Source organism: Crassostrea angulata, chromosome 7 (assembly GCF_025612915.1).
Source record: "Crassostrea angulata isolate pt1a10 chromosome 7, ASM2561291v2, whole genome shotgun sequence".
Taxonomy (NCBI): Eukaryota; Metazoa; Mollusca; class Bivalvia; order Ostreida; family Ostreidae; genus Magallana; species Magallana angulata.
Genome location: NC_069117.1, coordinates 56,530,859 through 56,549,432, shown reverse-complemented (window position 1 = coordinate 56,549,432; position 18,574 = coordinate 56,530,859). Strand labels below are relative to the sequence as shown.

The 18,574-nt window shown below is 33.1% G+C and overlaps 1 protein-coding gene across 1 annotated transcript; it reads right to left on the bottom strand.

Moving 5' to 3' along the window:
* Positions 1-670: 670 nt before the first annotated feature.
* On the bottom strand, positions 671-11,779 carry LOC128156291 (ras-related protein Rab-14). Its single transcript, XM_052818363.1, has 9 exons — positions 11,689-11,779; positions 11,100-11,221; positions 9,616-9,661; positions 8,088-8,219; positions 7,614-7,680; positions 3,950-4,037; positions 3,302-3,332; positions 2,811-2,879; positions 671-2,348 (listed from the first exon to the last, which is right to left on the bottom strand). The coding sequence occupies exons 2-9, from the start codon at positions 11,203-11,205 to the stop codon at positions 2,243-2,245; spliced, it is 645 nt and encodes a 214-aa protein (XP_052674323.1). The 5' UTR covers positions 11,206-11,221; positions 11,689-11,779; the 3' UTR covers positions 671-2,242.
* Positions 11,780-18,574: the final 6,795 nt, after the last annotated feature.

The following is an 18,574-nucleotide window of genomic DNA, read 5'->3' as shown; positions in this document are numbered from 1 at the left end:
AGTATTATATTTATGCAATTTTTGCTCAATCTCGGTACTGAGTACCAGAGAGCTAAAGGCTACATCAGGTCTGTGAGGCCAATCTCTGCTGAAGAACTTAATATTGTTTTGTTCTGTCTAAACTGTGATACTTACTCTTGTTTATATATAAATATATTTACATTTTGTTAATGATTTTATTGTTCCATTATGTTCCAGTAATGATCAAATTGTAAATTTTTTACATGAATTGATATGTTAATGGTTGAATGGTTATATCTATTAATCTTTTTATTTTTACAGAATTAACTTGTACAAAGGCTCGAAATTAGCAAGACTTGCCACTGTGTTTCTCTAACCATCATTTTTTGCTGATGACAAATGTCTACTATCATTGTTAATAAAAAATGTTTTCGTCATTTTTAAATCAAAATATGGAAATAAGTTTCTGATAATTGGAGGTTGAACACTTCATGTACGTATCTCACTGCACAGTATTGTTGATGTTTACAGGAGTGCTATAAAAAATTAAAAAAAAAAAAAAACCCACCAAAATCACAGCTTTGTAGTTCTTTATCTATAAAAAGGGAAATCAGAAAGTGGCCAAAGTTGTGGGAGGCAGTGACCTACATGTTGCAGAGATGACCTTTAGAACGCCAGTGTGTAGTTTCATAAATAACAAACAAGTGCATTTGCATTTCATTATTTATTCTTAGACTTCAATATATTATCTTAAATGAGTGAAGGTAATTTACACATGTAAAGGTATCACAATTTTTTTCTACATTTAATTTTCCTAGAATGTTTTTAAATAACGCCCACGTAATATTATTGATAAAGCAATAACTGTTAGTTCATATCAATCAGTGGATTATTGTCTATGTATTGGTTATTTACATGTAGGGGAACAATAAATTACTAACACAGAAACAGACCCTGATAATATGAGATAAATTATCCTACCAGGAATCTGCTCTTGTAGATGACCTGGTGACCTAATCAATTTGCACAATCCATAATTGATGGTAGATAATTTTAAAATCAAATTAAATTACAGCACTTAAGTATAAGCACTCAATATAAATAGCACTTGCTCTAATTTTTAGATGGAAAGCTATACAACTCTTGATACACATACATAAAAACAAATACAATTTCATAAATCCATGAACAAAATTTTTTGCAGAGATATGTAATATCATCAGAGCCTATGACAGTACCCATACACTGGGTTAGCATAGGCCTCTGATGATGGTGTAATGTGAAATTCCTTACAAAATCTTTTCAATATCACAAGAAGCATTAAAATAAGGACACAAGTACAAACTAGGCTAGAAAGACAATGTTGATATACATGCTACATATAGCCGACATGGGGGTGGTATTTACACGACTGGTATGTACAATTACAGCCTGAGTGATGAGTACATATGTACATCCTAATGTTTTAGAACATCAATAACTAGTAACTGGGCCTGCCCAAGTGATGTGAATTTCCCTCCCCCCCAAAGCAAGTACCACAATTATCTATTGGTCAATACTGGTAATTTATCATGTTCTTAACTTCTTATTACCTATATTCCCCTTAAATTTAAATGAAGCTAAACACTTGGTTTATAATCATAAGAAAATTGGTAGGGAAAAAACATTCAATGTCAATATTAAAAGAATGGTCCAGCGAATCTATCAATATATCAAAGTGCAACAGCCACGGGAGTACACGTACATCGAGGAGTTGATACATAAGTTAACAAAACAGTAACATTAACAGAACAATCACATTATCTCCATCATATTCTTTAGTTCTACCACATGACTAGGGGTCTCCCCCTGCTTGGAAAATCTCACACACTGTCACACACCATCCAGGTCCCAAATAAAACACAGTTTAATATGACTCGTGTTCATTTTAAAATGAATTGCAGTCAATGCATGTGTTCAATGATCAAAATAATTCATCAGCCCATTTTAAATAAATAAAGAAATATTGCACCATTATTACATAAAGAGAGATTATGACTCTGAATTGATTATTTGCAAAAAGTCTTCCACCACAGCCTTGGATCACAATTTGTTTTCATTTCCTATAACAGACCTACATCCAGAGTAAATAGAATGCAATATAAACTCCACAACTCCCATGAAGATTCTACAGCATGGTGCTGCGAGACTGGAACCATTTTGATCAAGAGAACAGTTTGCACACATCCTTGGAATGAATACACAGTTATATATCAACCTGTCTAGGACAGAGGCGGGGTCATCAACAGGCACAGCCCTTGTCAATGGGAGCTTGGTCTGTGTTAATGGGATTTCTGGGGGTGGCTGGCTTGTGTTGAACACCTGATTCAGCTGCATTCAAGTCCAAGCTACCAAACAAGAATAAGTTTCCTTGCATTAGCATAAATTCTATACATATACTGTAAAGAAATGTTTAATCATGATGACTTCACTTCAAGATCAGTTTCATCACATTAGCATAATGACCACACATGTACCCGGTACTATGATCTAACTTATAATGCACAACTTTACTTAATGATTTACCAGTGGCTAGCTGCTTTGCAATGACTAATTTTTGCAAGCAAGCTGGCATTAATCATCTTGAACAAATGAATGATTGGTTAAAAATGAAAAATACAATGGGGGTTTGGCAAACCTTCTGAAGTTTTCTAGCATTCAAATAAAAGTTGGTTTATAGTAGACACTATGTTGGCAAATCGATATATAAACAACCTGGGTTTTTTTTTATTTTATTAATTCATTAGCAAATCAGCTTTGAGCCTTATTTTATAGGAATGAATTTATGAAAAATAGGTTCTTCTTCTTACCTTCCGTCTTGAATGTTCTGGTAAATCTTCTTTGCTGTGTCTAAAAATGCATCTTCTACATTGTCACCCCTAAAAACAGAGAAAAATTTATTGAGTCTGATATGTTGATAAATGTTCAAAATGAGATTCTATTCAAGAAAGTGATATATACTCCTGAACTATATTTAGGTCAAAGTGGTAATGTGCATTTAGTGCAATGTACAATACAAAAGTGAACATTGGCAATGTTAACAATAGTTTAAACTCAAAATTACTCCATACATGATAGTTAACATTTGATTGACTAGTTTCATCAAAGCAGCATTTTCCGATCCCCCTTTTAATTTGCTATTTATGTGTCAATTAATCTTACGCATAAACCATTTCCCCCAGAAAAATATAAACTTTCACTAAATTACACTTAGGAATCAGTTATGTTTACATGTTTATCTAGGAATCTTTTCTGCCCAAAAGATTTTTCTCATTGTTGTTAAAGTATCTGATGCACTTACGTTTTGGCACTGCATTCAAGAAACATTAGACCTGAAATTAAATAAAACAGAAAATAATATACACAAGTCTATAATAAATAACGGTACTGCACATACAAAAATCTGCTAAGGTTTTAATTAACCCCATTCACTCTAACTACATTAGAAAATTAAAAAATGCAGTAAATTCAAATATAGTTATTTCTCTTACATGCAGTAAACCAACCTTTTTTATTCAAATAAACTTGATTCTGGGATTTACCAGTGATAAGCATTAAGTTAGTCCACACTAATTCTCACAAAAGAGCATATGTAGGTAACCTGAATAGCTACCATATACAGATCCAGAATTATTTTTTCCAATACAAGGGTTGTCCTAAGGATGATATTTGGGGAGGTCCAAGGACTATTAATGGGTTACTTTTGATACTATCTGAATTTAAATAACACCCTCTTCCTAAATATGCGCATTTAGTGTTACACTTTCTAATAACTATTTATCAGCAAGAAAAAACTATTTACAAGAATAAGAATCTTGTATATATAGTTCGTATACATCTATTAATTTTGTTGATATAGACATCAGACAATCCCATGTAACATGTTGTATTCATAATAATAAATATTCATAAATATCATGTAATTAACACTTTTAAAAGATCTGGTTACCATTTTCATCAGCAAACTGTTTAGCCTCCTCATATGTAACATCTCTCTGGGCTTCTAAATCAGACTTATTACCAATCAGAAATATCACCTACAAAATCACAAAGACATACTTAATCAAAAAGATCCTCACGTGTACATCAATATGATCTACTTCTTTGCAAACAAGTTGCTCTTATTTAAATACCTGGTACATGTATGTAGTAAATGCCATTCTGTAAAATAGCAACTTACTGTAAACCGACTTTTATTTGCAAGCAATACATTTTTGCAAGGTTCTCAAAAGTTTTGCCATTTCAAATATTTCTTGCAGCTAACCAGGTATTAAAAGTCTCTAGTAACACGCTTCACATCTTGATCATAAAAATTAGTCTCTGGGAACCAGTTTATATCAACGAATTTTACAAATAAAGTGGTCGCAAACAAAAGCTGGTTTACAGCATATAAATGCAGACATTTTCTTTTTCACGGTGTCACTAGTGTTGAGCATAATAGCATGATTGTGTAAATATTTACATTTGTGAGAAAAAACACTACAATGTACATGTAAGTTTTGAATTTCATTTCTAACAAGAGTCAAAATTATTCAATAAGTTGCATGAAATGGGTGAGTAAAAACTATGAATGATTTTGACTAATATTGGCCTTTTCTATGGGGTTTGGTTTGGGTATACACAATAGTAATTACAACAAGAGGCCCATGGGCCACATCGCTCACCTGAGGAACAATAGGTATGATAAAATCAGCTCGATGGAGTCATAATACAAACTATCTGGACAATGTACAATAATACATGTAGATCCTATATAAATAAAATCCATTTTTCCCCTGGATATTCTTATGTTTATAATCATTAGTCCCTTTTCTAACAGGATGATTTTATCATATGTTGAGTATCGCAGTTCTCAAAAAGATCCCTAACAATAGTTTATATATGGGATATAAACGTACATCATACTCTGAACCTTCTCGTGAGGCCAAAGAATTGTCCTGGGGCCAAAGTCTTAACAATTAAAAAGAATCATCTGGCTGATTACTTTCTGAGAAGATTTTTAAAGATTTACCCTATATATTCCTTTGTTAAACTTTGACCCCCCCCCCCCAATGTGGCCCACCCTACCCCTGGGGATCATTATTTTCACAACTTTGAATCTACACTACCTGAGGATGCTTTCACACAAGTTTCAGATTTCCTGGCTGATTAGTTTCTGAGAAGAAGATTTTTAAAGATTTACTCTGTTTATTCCTATGTAAAACATCGACCTCCCACTGTGGCCCAAACCTACCCCCCAGGGGTCATGATTTTCACAAATTTGAATCTACACTACCTGAGGATGCTTCCACACAAGTTTCAGCTTTCCTGGCTAATTAGTTTCTGAGAAGAATATTTTTAAAGATTTACTCTATATAATCATATGTTAAACTTCGACCCCCCATTGTGGCCCCAACCTACCCCCAGGGGTTATTATTTTCACAACTTTGAATCTACACTACCTGCGGATGCTTCCACACAAGTTTCAGCTTTGCCGGCGGATTAGTTTGTTAAACTTATGTTAAACTTCGATCCTCCATTGTGGCCCCACCCTACCCCCGGGGGTCATGATTTTCACAACTTTGAATCTACCCTACCTGAGGATGCTTCCAGACAAGTTTCAGCTTTTCTGGCCGATTAGTTTCTGAGAAGAAGATTTTTAAAGATTTACTCTATATATTCATTTGTTAAACTTCGACCCCCCATTGTGGCCCCACCCTCAGGTGAGCTAAAAGGGTTAAGTTTACAATTCAATAGGTTGGTTTCTGGAAGAACAGACTTTGAAAATTTTCGTAATGAATATTGACAAATTTTTTACTTTTTTAATCTTTAGCTTTTAAGATCTGTGTACAAACATAGAATTGTGAGCAAATCTCTGTATCTTGCTTATAATTCGAAGCTTAACACTCAAATATGGTTAGTAAATAGAAATTGTAAATAATTAAACACAAGAAACATGCACTACATATATAACAAATAAAGAACACAATTTATTTTGTCGAAATGAATCATATATATACATGTATATACCTACATATTTCCGTCAGCGATATCAAACTCTATTTAAACTGAATAAACTCAAGAAAATGCCGAGCATCTCAACAAAACCTATTGCATTAATCTACCATTACGCAAAAGATAATGCCGAATTACCGATATAATGAATTGTACTTCAATACACCTACATCAGATTTTGCTTAATTTGCGCAGGTAAACAGTTAACGCAACTGTTTGATTTACCGAAGTCTCTGTTTGATTTGATACGTAAAAATCACGAAATGCAGACGATAGCTTCCAGGTTACAAAGCATAAATAATGAAACCGAAACGAAAATCAGAACAAGCTAACACCAACGTCATGTGTGAAAACTGTCAACGCATTGAAATATTTAGCCTCAATTTACTTCACAAAATCGGCACCAATATATTTTTCATGTTTCAAAATTTCCCTTCATACGCGAGCTGTTGCACAACAAGCAAATTCATCATAGTCAGATCGACCCTTTTTCGTATAATGTCATGGCTGCTTTAAACAAAGAACCTCGTTTTAGAAGTATGGAATACGAGTCTTGGTAAAATGGGTATGCAAACCCGGGCCGTGGCAAAATAAAAGCCGGGGCAGATCGGCAATCGTCAATTCCAAATACGCATTATTTTGTAGCAATATTTACAGCGAATACAAATATACTAGTCCATCAAATATCCTAAAATTTTAATGAAACTGGCAGATTAATAACTGCCAATCTTTGGTTTTGCCCAGGCCAAGTCTTGCCTACCCATTTTACCGGATGCCGAGCCCGAAGCTATTAAACTGATTGAAACACGCCTTACCTTTATTATTATTTTCGTAATAACTCAGATTTGAAACAGAATTATCCCTTAATTTTTGCAATTTATATTTTCCTTCCCATAAGGATAATTTATGCTAAACTACGTTGAATTTGCCTCGGTAGTTCTTGAGAAGAAGATTTTTAAAAATGCACCCCCCTTTTTCTACAGTTTCAAGGTTTTCTCCGCTTTGAATACAGATCGGACTTTTATTTTTGCAATTTATAGTCGCCCTCCCATAAGGATGCTTTGTGCCAAATTTTGTTGAAATTGGATCAGCAGTTTTAGAGAAGAAGTTCAAAATGTAAAAAGTTTACAGACGGACAGACGGACGGACGGACAGACGGACGACGGACAAAATGTGATCAGAATAGCTCACTTGAGCTTTCAGCTCAGGTGAGCTAAAAATACTGTAAAATTTTCAATTAAACTATAAAAGGTCAATTTTAATCAGGTCAGGTTGAAAATACATATACCGGGTATATGGATTTAAGATCAAGTTCTGAGGGCAATTACGGTAGTAAATCAATTGTAACATGTGGTAATTTCACGCATTAGTGCAAAGGCACTGGTCCCACAAAGAGTGACCAGATAATCAACTTAACGTACAAAGTAATTCAGCTAATCCAGGTATTATATTAAGCATGTTTTTTTAAAGGAGAAAATGAATAAACAGAAGGGGACAACATAGTTCTGGTAGTTTTATTTCAATGAGGGAGGTCTGTTTTTGTTTTATATCTCTCCCTTTGATTTAACACTAAGTGCCTATTCGTGGTGATGTGATCACACAACAGTACACAAACTTACGGTGTTGGGATTTGTTAGGTTCCTCGCATCTGTAAGCCAGCTACTTAGGTGATTGTATGTGCTCCTCCTAGTAAGAAATACATTAATATCAGATCATGGTTCTTCTTTTCCTCTTGATCACAAACAATCTTTAACATTGAAAAAAAAAATCTCTGATATTTTCATGACTAAGGATGATTTCAATGTTCAGACAAAAAACTGTCAGTGTGTTATATAATCGATTCTCTTTAATTACATTCCGAATGTTGATTTCCTTTAAACTTATCTTAGCATATCAATTTTTAATATGTTGAATTCTGATTGCAGCTTACAAATTTTGGATACAAGTACAAACAAGGGAAACTACTTCCAACTATTCTTTTGATGTTAGTACATGTACCACATAAAAGCCATACTTTTCAATTGTCAAACACCAACTTCTTTGCAAAGCCTTTACTTTCTAAAAATATTTTTTGTAATAAGATGAGCAGTAACCTTGTGATATCGTAGACCATCAATGCCCCTGCTGCTCCTCTGTAGTAGCTCCTGGTCACCGCCCGGAACCTCTCCTGTCCAGCAGTGTCCCAAATCTGCAACTTTATCTTCTGTCCAGAAACTTCAATAATCCTAACAGTAACAAAATTTCATTTTTTTCTTAGGGTTTCAGAGATAATGACATTCATACTTATAGAGATAACTAGAGAATGACATAAAATCTACAGGTGTGGTATGTGAATTTTAGTTGGTAAGACAAGTTCTAAAGATGTAATGGCAACTTGCATGGTACATCTTAATGCAGTTTTAAATGTAATACATACTTGTGTATCATATTAATCAAATTCATGGTAATGATTTTTATTTGTTGAATTTAAAAATCTAGCACACTTTCAACAGTATAGATTTTTTCAGTATATTAATTGTAAATTCTTTGTAAACAGAAAAAAAATCAATAAGTACTAAATAACATCACTGTTATAAACACCTGAATGGTCATGGTCTTTTACAAGTGTGATGGACATAATTATATCTACATGTAGACAACACCTGTGCAAGTTCAAAAGAATTCAAAATATATTAAGTAAATCAAAATAAGTCTCTATTGAATTTAATTTTTGCAAAATATCTTATTTAAAAACATCCCGTTTCCTTTCTTCTCGGAACAAAAATCAGGAGACTGTTCAAACAAAACACTACCATAACAAAGAAATCATTTTATAACTGTAATACATATGGAGTAATGAAAAACTGAGAAAAAAATTTGGATGTGAAACAGGGAGTTATTTGCATGTGTTGGAAATGGCAAATAATACACTAGTGAGAACTTTTTTGAAGTAAGGAAAAGTGGAGAAATATTCTAATACATAGAAAAAAAAATTAAAAACAAAATATTTTTTGACAGAATAAGTTATGTATGTACTGATAAAACTCATACAACTTGCATAAACACTATATCGTCAGTCAAACTCTCGCACTATCCAGAGACACGCTCTAAAACTTAAAACTTTGTTCCTGTGTCAAGACATCAAATCCATTTGGAATACATTATCAATGCATACACATTAGTTGTTTTTTCAAAATTTCTTCATTTTTTAACGGTGCATATTATACAAAGAAACAGCGTTGTTTTTTCATCAGTATTTTACAACCAACTTTGGGAGTGCGTATTTTACACAAGTGTGTACTATACAGAAGACTAAGGTAGCATCAAGTTTAACTAATAAGATAACATCTATACTTTCATGTTATGTTTGCGATGAATTATTCTATTTAGATATCTTCCATTTTGGCTTTGGCACCACATCATAGCATTAATTGCTATCTATTTTAAAATGTTGAAACTACTGGCAAAATCTTTTAACTTGCATAAATAAATCAAATGTCCTCAGATGAATGGCCCAACAATAAACATAAACATATTGGTGACCACCCACCTACAGTCTCACATCAACTGAAAAAAAATCTGATAGGATCATTTAATAAATACAAATCACACAAATGTCATGAATAAAAGTAATAAATATACCTTGTTCCGAATTCAACTCCAATAGTATGTGGACAGTCTGCCATAACTGTAATAGAATTTAGAATCACAATTTTACATTTTTATTGTATATCAAATGCTACAGTATGGTACTATAGAAAGTTTTGTCCATCAGGAAAAAGATGGACATAATAAAAAAAAATAATGCAGTTACATAACATAGACTATATGATGAAAAGACTATCTCACAAAATGTACTTAAATTCTCTTACAAAAAATTTTAATTGATAAATTCATAAATTAAAATACAGTTGAAATACTTGAATTGTTTGTAAAATAGAAGGTAACAGATTGACACTTAAGCAGAAATGTTTAAATGAATACAGTAAAACTTGTTAAGTACCAACACCGATATAGCGAAATCTCAGATATAGCAAAGTTTTTGGAAGTTCCCGTAAAAATTATTTAACAAATCCAAGAAAAATTGTATGGTTATAATAAATTTGGATATACAAATGTATAACGAAATTACAGATATAGCAAATTAATTTTGAATCCTATAGAGGTAAAAAAAAGATTAATTCTAAAACATTTAACAAATTTCTTTATAGTTTACAAAGTTAACAATACCATTTGACATAATAGTTTTTTTTCTTCATTTTACGCCTCAGTTAGCATAAATTGTAGTCTGGTAGGAGAAAATATGTATATTACAACAAATTTGCTATACATATCACTACGAATTCAACAATTTGTGATACAGCTTATAAATCAAGTAAAACAACTGGTCCTTATGGCTTTGCTATGACTAAATTTTTACTGTAATGATTTTAGCAGATTCAATATCATTTCCAATATGTAAAATTGCATAATAAAATTATCGAGTGCTAAGCAAATCAAAGTCACTTGTCCCTGGTTCTTAGCTGCAGCTCTGTAGATCACCATCTGAAAATATTTGGATGGACGACCTGAGAGCTACAGTTCCTTGCCTGTTAAAAAGTTGCAATTTATGGCCCACAAAACTTCCAATAGTTTTAGAGTGAATATTCAAATTATGTGGAAAAAATCTGTACCATTAAATTCTTCAGATTTACTACTGAAGACATTGATTTTTTGCCTCAGATTTTCTGTTAAACAGGCCTAGAAAAAAAAAGTATGTTAAATTTACTTGCTGATCCAGGGTCGCCATTTATACATGCAACAACTACACTACTTCACAATACAGGGCTGGTTATGGTGTTTAAAAGAATGTTATGAGCAAGTAAAGAGACAATATCTGTAGTGAGATGTCTGAGGTAATTTTTTCAATCGTGTATTTGTACAGAGTCAAAATGTGTTTGGAAATATGATTAATCAGTCTAAGTCTAGCGCAATTTTTTGAGCACTGTAAATTGTAAATTGTACCTTTTTAATATGTACAGAACTGTAGTTCCCAGGTTCTTCAACCAATTTATCTTTAAGACCTGGAGCTACAGACCTGCAGCTACTGGGTGATTCGCTTTAACCATATTTACTGTAAAACTCACATTTCTTTTCTGTAAATTGATGGAGAAGACAGGATTTTCCAACTCCCATGTCCCCGATGATGATGTACTTAAATATGTACGAGTAATTATAAGGGCCAGCCGCCATGGTTACACCTGTCGATCTGGGCAAAGAGGAAGGAAATTAGCTTACTGCATATGCTGAATAAAACACTGACATCAAAATTACATTATTTAGTATAAAATGACCTGATGACATGCCCCAAACCATAGTTCAAGATATCTTGAAAGGGACTAAAACATTCATCAGTCTTTATCATAATAATTATGATTTTTGGATAACAAAAACATCTGTAACGAAACTTTTAAATTTCTCATCTTGATTTTCATGTCGCTTAAGCTATATGATTGACATATCTTAAGCCTGTGTAGCTCTACATGTTTTTCTTTCCTTCTCTTGAACGAAAACTGAAGCAATGCAAAGAGCACTGAAGGGGGTGGTCATTTTCATGTTTGTAAACACCGACTGTTGTCTATCACGGATACAAATATTTATCAAACAGTTCGATTCAAAATCTTATGTTTTTAACATTTATGTAGTTTCTAGTCATAAATCTCTTTTATCTTATACCTCCTCTAATCTTCAAATAGATGTAGTGCACTATGTTGTGAATCAGCAACAGCAATATGGCGGAGTGTGTACGCAGCGCCACCTGTCAAGGACATTAAAATTTAGAATTTCGATCCCGATGCAAATCCCCCCCCCCCCCCCCCCCAACGCACACGCGTATGCATATACCCGTTACACCTTATGTACTAACGGAAAGTACAGCCTTTTTTTTCTATGGTACTCTAAACAATGTAAGCAAAAATCCCTCTTCTCGTCAGATAAGGAAATAAGATATTATTTGAGTAAAATTAAATTTGTGTTCAATTGTATTGAATTTTAAACTGTTTTTTCACCGGTTTGTACTCTCACAATAAATGTTTGTTACATTCGACAAAAATGTCTCTATTGTGATATCTAGTAGCTATAAGATAGTGTACCAAACTAACAAGATCATTAAATTATACTGTGTGAAAACATATTTGAGTATTTTATATACAAAAAAGTGTTTATAATCTAACATCGCTTTGATACTGCTACTGTGAAAAAGTTAGGGTTTGGTCAGGGTGTGTAGGGGTAATCAAAATCAATCAACGCTAGATCTTATTCATTGTTTCGAATTTTCTGTCGCTTTAGATTAACTGCGATCTCCAATCCTCAACAATGTTCGATAACTCTAAATTATTCGGTTTTTGGTTGTTGTTTTTTTATTCGTACTATAAATCTGCTTTTTGTGTAAAAAAAAATTTGATTAGCATTATAGTGTTGATATCATCCACACCATGCAATGAGCTACTTGGCTTAGTAGGTTCACGAGACCTAGTACTAGGGTAAAGGGTTCGAGACACCATCATTTTTTTCTAATTTGAATTTATTCCATTATATCCATCGTGGCCAAAATCATGGTTAACATAAAAAAAATTCTTTTTATTTTATTTCATTGATAAGGCTTGAAGGAAAAATAACATTTTTTTATGATGAAAAAAATGCCAGGATCGGATAAACAAATTTTACATCACACCATTGTCCGGTTCTTTCGGTAAGATGGTGGCAAATTTCCAGTTCTTCAATTATGAACAATTACCCACAGTGGTCCACGAAGTCATGCTCTCTCTATATATATTATTATACATCAAGATTAATCAAGATTGATCAAGGCATCAAATTTTGCATCATATCATATTCCTATTGGATAAGATCAGTAGGGCCACGGAGCATACCTGAGCCGCTTCAGATATCAATTTATCCGAGAGTACAATGAAATTGCATAACGGCAAGATATCGAAATTAATAAAAGAACAGATTATTTATTGTCAATCCTCAAATGGTAAAATCCACTCCCGATTACGAGTCAGATTATGCTACCATTGTAAGAGAAAACGCAGTGTGATTTCCAATTTTCTACCCACGGTCAACTTATATTGAATGTAAGGAGCACGTTTATATCTTTGTAAGAACGCAGAGCCCAAGTTTTCATTAAGTAATTTGTTTAGGTACCTAGCACAAAGGTGGACGAAACGAAAGAAAGCAATCTCAGTATTTAAACCCGATAGTTAATGAAATCAGGGATCTAATAACCGCGGGGACCTCACAATTACGCGTGTGGGGAAATGTAGTGACATATGCTTAGGTCGCCAGATTATTAAATCTGGCCGCGAATAGAAATGTAATAAAATTGACAAAAAGAGATGAAACAGTTCGTTAATCAAATTATATTGCTAATAAATACTGCCGATCCCCGCTTTATAGTCTCTGTATATACCCGTATCGCTGCTGACACGCCGCAAAAATCATGATTCGTTCTTCATATTGGGATTTTTTAAAAATCTTTCATCAAAATATGTCTAATTGAAAACTTCAATCTAGAAAGCGATAGGTCTGTCCGGGACGACCCGCATCTTCTCTCACCATCAGTTGCAATGGGTTTAGGAAACATTCTCAATATCTTAATCACTTAAATCCGAAATTGACATCAAATAACAATTAATAATTGATTTTTTGCAAAGACACTTTGATTAATGGCCTCCACTTTCTCCTGATTGAAAAATCTAATTTTCTTGTCAAGATTCGAAAACACGATAATGTAATTCATTTAAGATAGAATATTCACCAAAATGTCTTATATCATGCGTTATCTCCCAGCAGTGACGGAGAGTCAATTTTGTAATTATGTTGTGCTCATAATTATGACGAACGTCGAAGACGAAGAAGAAAAGGTTTATCAAGCACAGCATCCATCACATGATTAGAGCAACCTACTAGTTTTTTGGCGTACCACGAGAAATCTACAAGATTAGAAATTGACTTCTTTTCTTTCATTATTTCCCCATTTATTTCCCCAGAATCCGTTTCGTTGCCTCAAAAAGATTGATCAGCCTCGATAGAACAGACAAAATTTGATAAGGAAAATTTGGATTACGTGTTGTTTACTATTTCCTCTGAGTTTAGGCCGAGTACTGGCTCCTTGATGAATATATGCATATGGAATTCATATTCAGCATCTAATTTAATGTTTGAGAAAATCTTCGTGTTCGAAAGTGATTCTAGATCTGGTGGATTTGAAGATTAGCATTTCAACAAGCGTGTTGCATGTAGGAAAAGGATCTATAAATTTGTTATTTCTATAGCATTCATCCTATACAGTTATAACCTGACAAACTTTTCACCAAAAAATGAGGGAGGGGGTTATTGTTATCTTATTGAAATAATCTCGATGTGGCTAAGCCGCTATAAAAACAAAATATAGTAAAAAGTTATCTGAACAGAACAGTTAATCAGACGTATTGGTCAACTGGATGAATTGGTCAATTTCACGGTCCATTGGCTTGCCGACGTCTGACTGTCCGGCTACATGAGTTCACTCTGGTCACGGTGTGATTAATGATAGATTGATAAGTCCGTTTTTATCCGAAAATCGCTTATCACGTCCAAAAGTTAACACGATAATCATGTAGAGAACTCAGCAGACGTGATAGAAAATCAATGAGCATGACAGGGTCGCTTATGGCTTCTCAATTTACCTATCATTATGAGGGATTAGCGGTGAGAAGTGCTCAGAAGAATTAAGTGCAAGTTGAAAAAGAAATAGTATGAACTAAAAAGCCCTGGATAAGCGAAATATAACCACTCGATTGAAGTTTGGCCATCATGGACAATTTTTAAACCACTACACTCAAATTATATTTAGTTTATCCAATGAAAGTATTCCCATGAGCCGCATAAACATCGGATTGATAACCGGTCAGAAACTATCTATCTAATTTGAAAATGACAAATTGGGTCTATATTAATTCCCCTGGATCAACGAATTGACTGTCTTGCAATTGATTTGAATTGATGTTTGTAGATCCAAAGAAGATATCAACAATTTTTCATCAGTGACATTATTTGATGAAAATATATGAAGACAGATATTTGGTACTGAAAGAAATTTCCGCTGTAAAAACGAGAATGTCAGTTAAAGTTTCAACCACATTGAACAAATCTGAGAAGAAAGCAATTGGTCTTAATTCAGATGCACCGAGCTTGTTGAGTGAATGCAATCATCCTGAAAATTAAAAGAACGCGAAAACACATCAGCCCATTCATTTGTCTTCCGAACAATCGCCTTTAAAATGGAACCAACGAAGGGATAAACCCCCATCTCTAATTGTAGACTGGAGGGAATTTATTGTAAAAAGTGAAAAAGATTAATTTGAGAAAATCATCGGTCTTGTAAAAAAAACCATACCGGTGTTGTATAGCAGTTTTTCCCCCATGGTAGCTTTTCCCCCCGGAAAACCTACTATATAGTAGCCTTTCCCCCCGGGGGGAAAAGTTACTATATAGTAGCTTTTCCCCCATAGTAGGGTTTCTCCCTCGCGTTTTTGGTTCAGATTTTATAAAAAATATTTATGGAAATCCAGTAAGGATTAAAATCAATGTTTCTACACTCCCAGGTTGCATACATGCATCTGTACAGGTTAAGTTTCGGTTTGCCGATTTATTATTTTTATAGACAATGCTGAAAGTTGAACATAATTATGTGTAATGGAATTACACATAGAACTTAATTTAGGTAATTTATTGAAAAAAGTTTTACAAGTTATACACTTATATGCATAATTCTGTGTTCTGAAATTGTATTTAACGAGAATGTTTTAAGAATTTCTTGATAAATTTATCAGACTGTTTGTCTGTTTGTGAAAATTTCATCCAGGCTAAACCTCTGTTTTAGAGAAATTTTGTTTCCGATGTTTCAGAGCCCGATTTTTTAAATCCTATTTTAATAATTATAGTGCATATTCTTTAGGGTCCAATGTCTCATAAACTAGAGATGACCATATCACCATATTTTTATAGTGGCAGTGGTTTACCACTTGAAGATGACTCTGAAAATTTCAGCTCTCAGGGTAGGGGCCCTTGATGTTTCAGGGCCCGATGATTAAAACCCCATTATAATGATTGAATAGTGTTCTATAAGTGGCCGGGACCCGAATCTCAAATTCTAGACATATGTTCAGTGATAGTGGTATACCACTAGTAGATGACACCGAAAATTTAAGCCCCCATGCAGGGTAGGAGCCTTTATTGTTTTTGAGCCCGATGTTTGAAATCCAATTACATGTATAAAGAATATGTATTTTTTAGGGCTCCATATCTCAAAAACTATAGATGACCACATGAACATATTTTTAAGGTCATTTAAAAGTAAAAACATCATTTTATAATACACATGATTGAAAATTACGTTTAATTCTGCTGCTTTTTTTTTAATTTACGAACAAAATGTTTTAAAAAGGTACGCGGGTAAAATTCATTATTCTTCAAAACATTTAATCAATTCATAATATGACCAATGATATAATAAATAATTAGATAAATAAATCAATGAAATTTTATTCATAAAAGGAGAAACCGAAAATCAAAAATAAATAACCAACCTAAGCGAATATACGACTTTTTTTACTTGTTAGTTGATTAGAAGAACAAGCTTATATTTAAAAAAAAAAGTCAGCTCAGCACAATATATGTGTTGGTTGTTTTTTGTTATTGTTTTGTTTTTTAATTACCCTTGTTTAATTGTTCGAAGAAATAATATGGTACACAAGTAAATCTTTATTGCAGAACTATGAAACAAATAGTATAAATTTTTTAGGTAATTGAATCGTATATCTTGATTTATATAGCATTGTTTTCAAAATTGTATATTTATAAATCACGTTGCAAACTTAAAAGTGAAAAAAATTAGCAAATAGTGAGTGACAATATAAACATAAAGACTCCATTTCACATTTTCCAAAGTAACCAGCAAAGATACCGACATTGTTCTGGTTGTGAAGACATTTCATTGTTTTTTAAAATGTGAACATCATAATATCTCGTGTTTCGTAGAAATGTGCTTAAAAATATGAATATGCGTAACTTTAAAACACTAACGTTACACATGCTTTTAATACATAATTAAAATACCCCTTAACCATGATTTAGAACCCCATCAATCAAAGTAAAACTAAAACATTTCAGTTTCTCATCATATCATTGCATCCTGTCTCCCATTTGATATTTAGAAGAAGAAATATGTAATTGTTTTTAAGATCGTCAATTTTAACGGTATTAATTTAAAATTGATAGCCTTTTGGGCGAAGGGAGAAATACATTTCCATTTTTTATTCCATTCCTCTAGAAAATTAAGTCAAGATTGGTCAGTTAGTTCCCTGGGAGAAGCTTATACATTGATGGTAATACATTGGAAAATTAAATTTCCGAACCGGCGTATTTTCACTCAAATGTGTTCTCACGTGTTCATAACGTCGATGTCAAAACTGTAGATAAGCATCGATTAGATGAAAAAGATTCGAGGTATTCCAAAATCCGTGTAAAAGGTGTTCCAAAATGGGGTGAGAACAGGTTAATAAACGATGATGACACATGCATGTTATGAAGGCGCATGCCTTAGTTCATATTTGGGGTTGAAAAACCATGTATTTTATTCTATGTATTAATAAATGCCATAATTATCCTTTTTTGTGAGAAATTAATATCATATCAGTTATTGCAAATTATTGTCACGAATGGTCCGCAATAAACATGGCCGGAAAGTAAAAATGGGGGAAAATCCACTATATAGTAGGCTTTCCGTGGGGGTAATCTGGCTATAAAAAGGGGGAAAGCCCACTATATAGTCAGCTTTCCGTGGGGGGAAAACTGCTATATAGCCATTATTCCGGGGGGAAGAACTGCTATGTAGCCATTTTTCCGGGGGGAAATATGGCTAGGGGGAAAAGGCACTATATAACACCGGTATTGTGAGGTTTTATAGACCTAATGGTACCAGTACATATGCTTGTTAAAGAGGGTGGGTGAACAGCAAATACCCATCATATCTACCTTAATTAATTCAAATGATTTGTTTTACTAAATACCATTGTTCCGTATTTTAAAAAATACATACATTTTAATCTTTTCAATGTTTTCTAATATATTTATACAGAGATCTTCTTCTTAAGGACATTTATACATGTAAAGTCTAAAAATGGCCAAAATCCAACCCTTTTAAGTGCAAACCTATCAATTCTGAAGAAATTGTATTAAAAAATGCCTTGGGTTGACTGCATGAATATCTGAATAAACATAAATCGTAGAAAATCAAACTAACTTAACTCAAATAATTTTCATTTTTATCCCATCTGATTTTAAGTGGATGGAGTAGACAAACTTCCTTTCATGCCGATAGTAATGATTTATAAATGCAGTCTGAATTAAATAAATTATTAAGGAAAAACAATTAATATACAAGATTTCCTTTTGTACATGAAACGAAATTAATGTATGTAAAATCTGTCCATTATATTTTTAACTCAGGTGACCTATTGCTATCCGTTTTCGTCCGTCGTCGTCCGTCGTGCGTTAACAATTTTACATTTTTAAC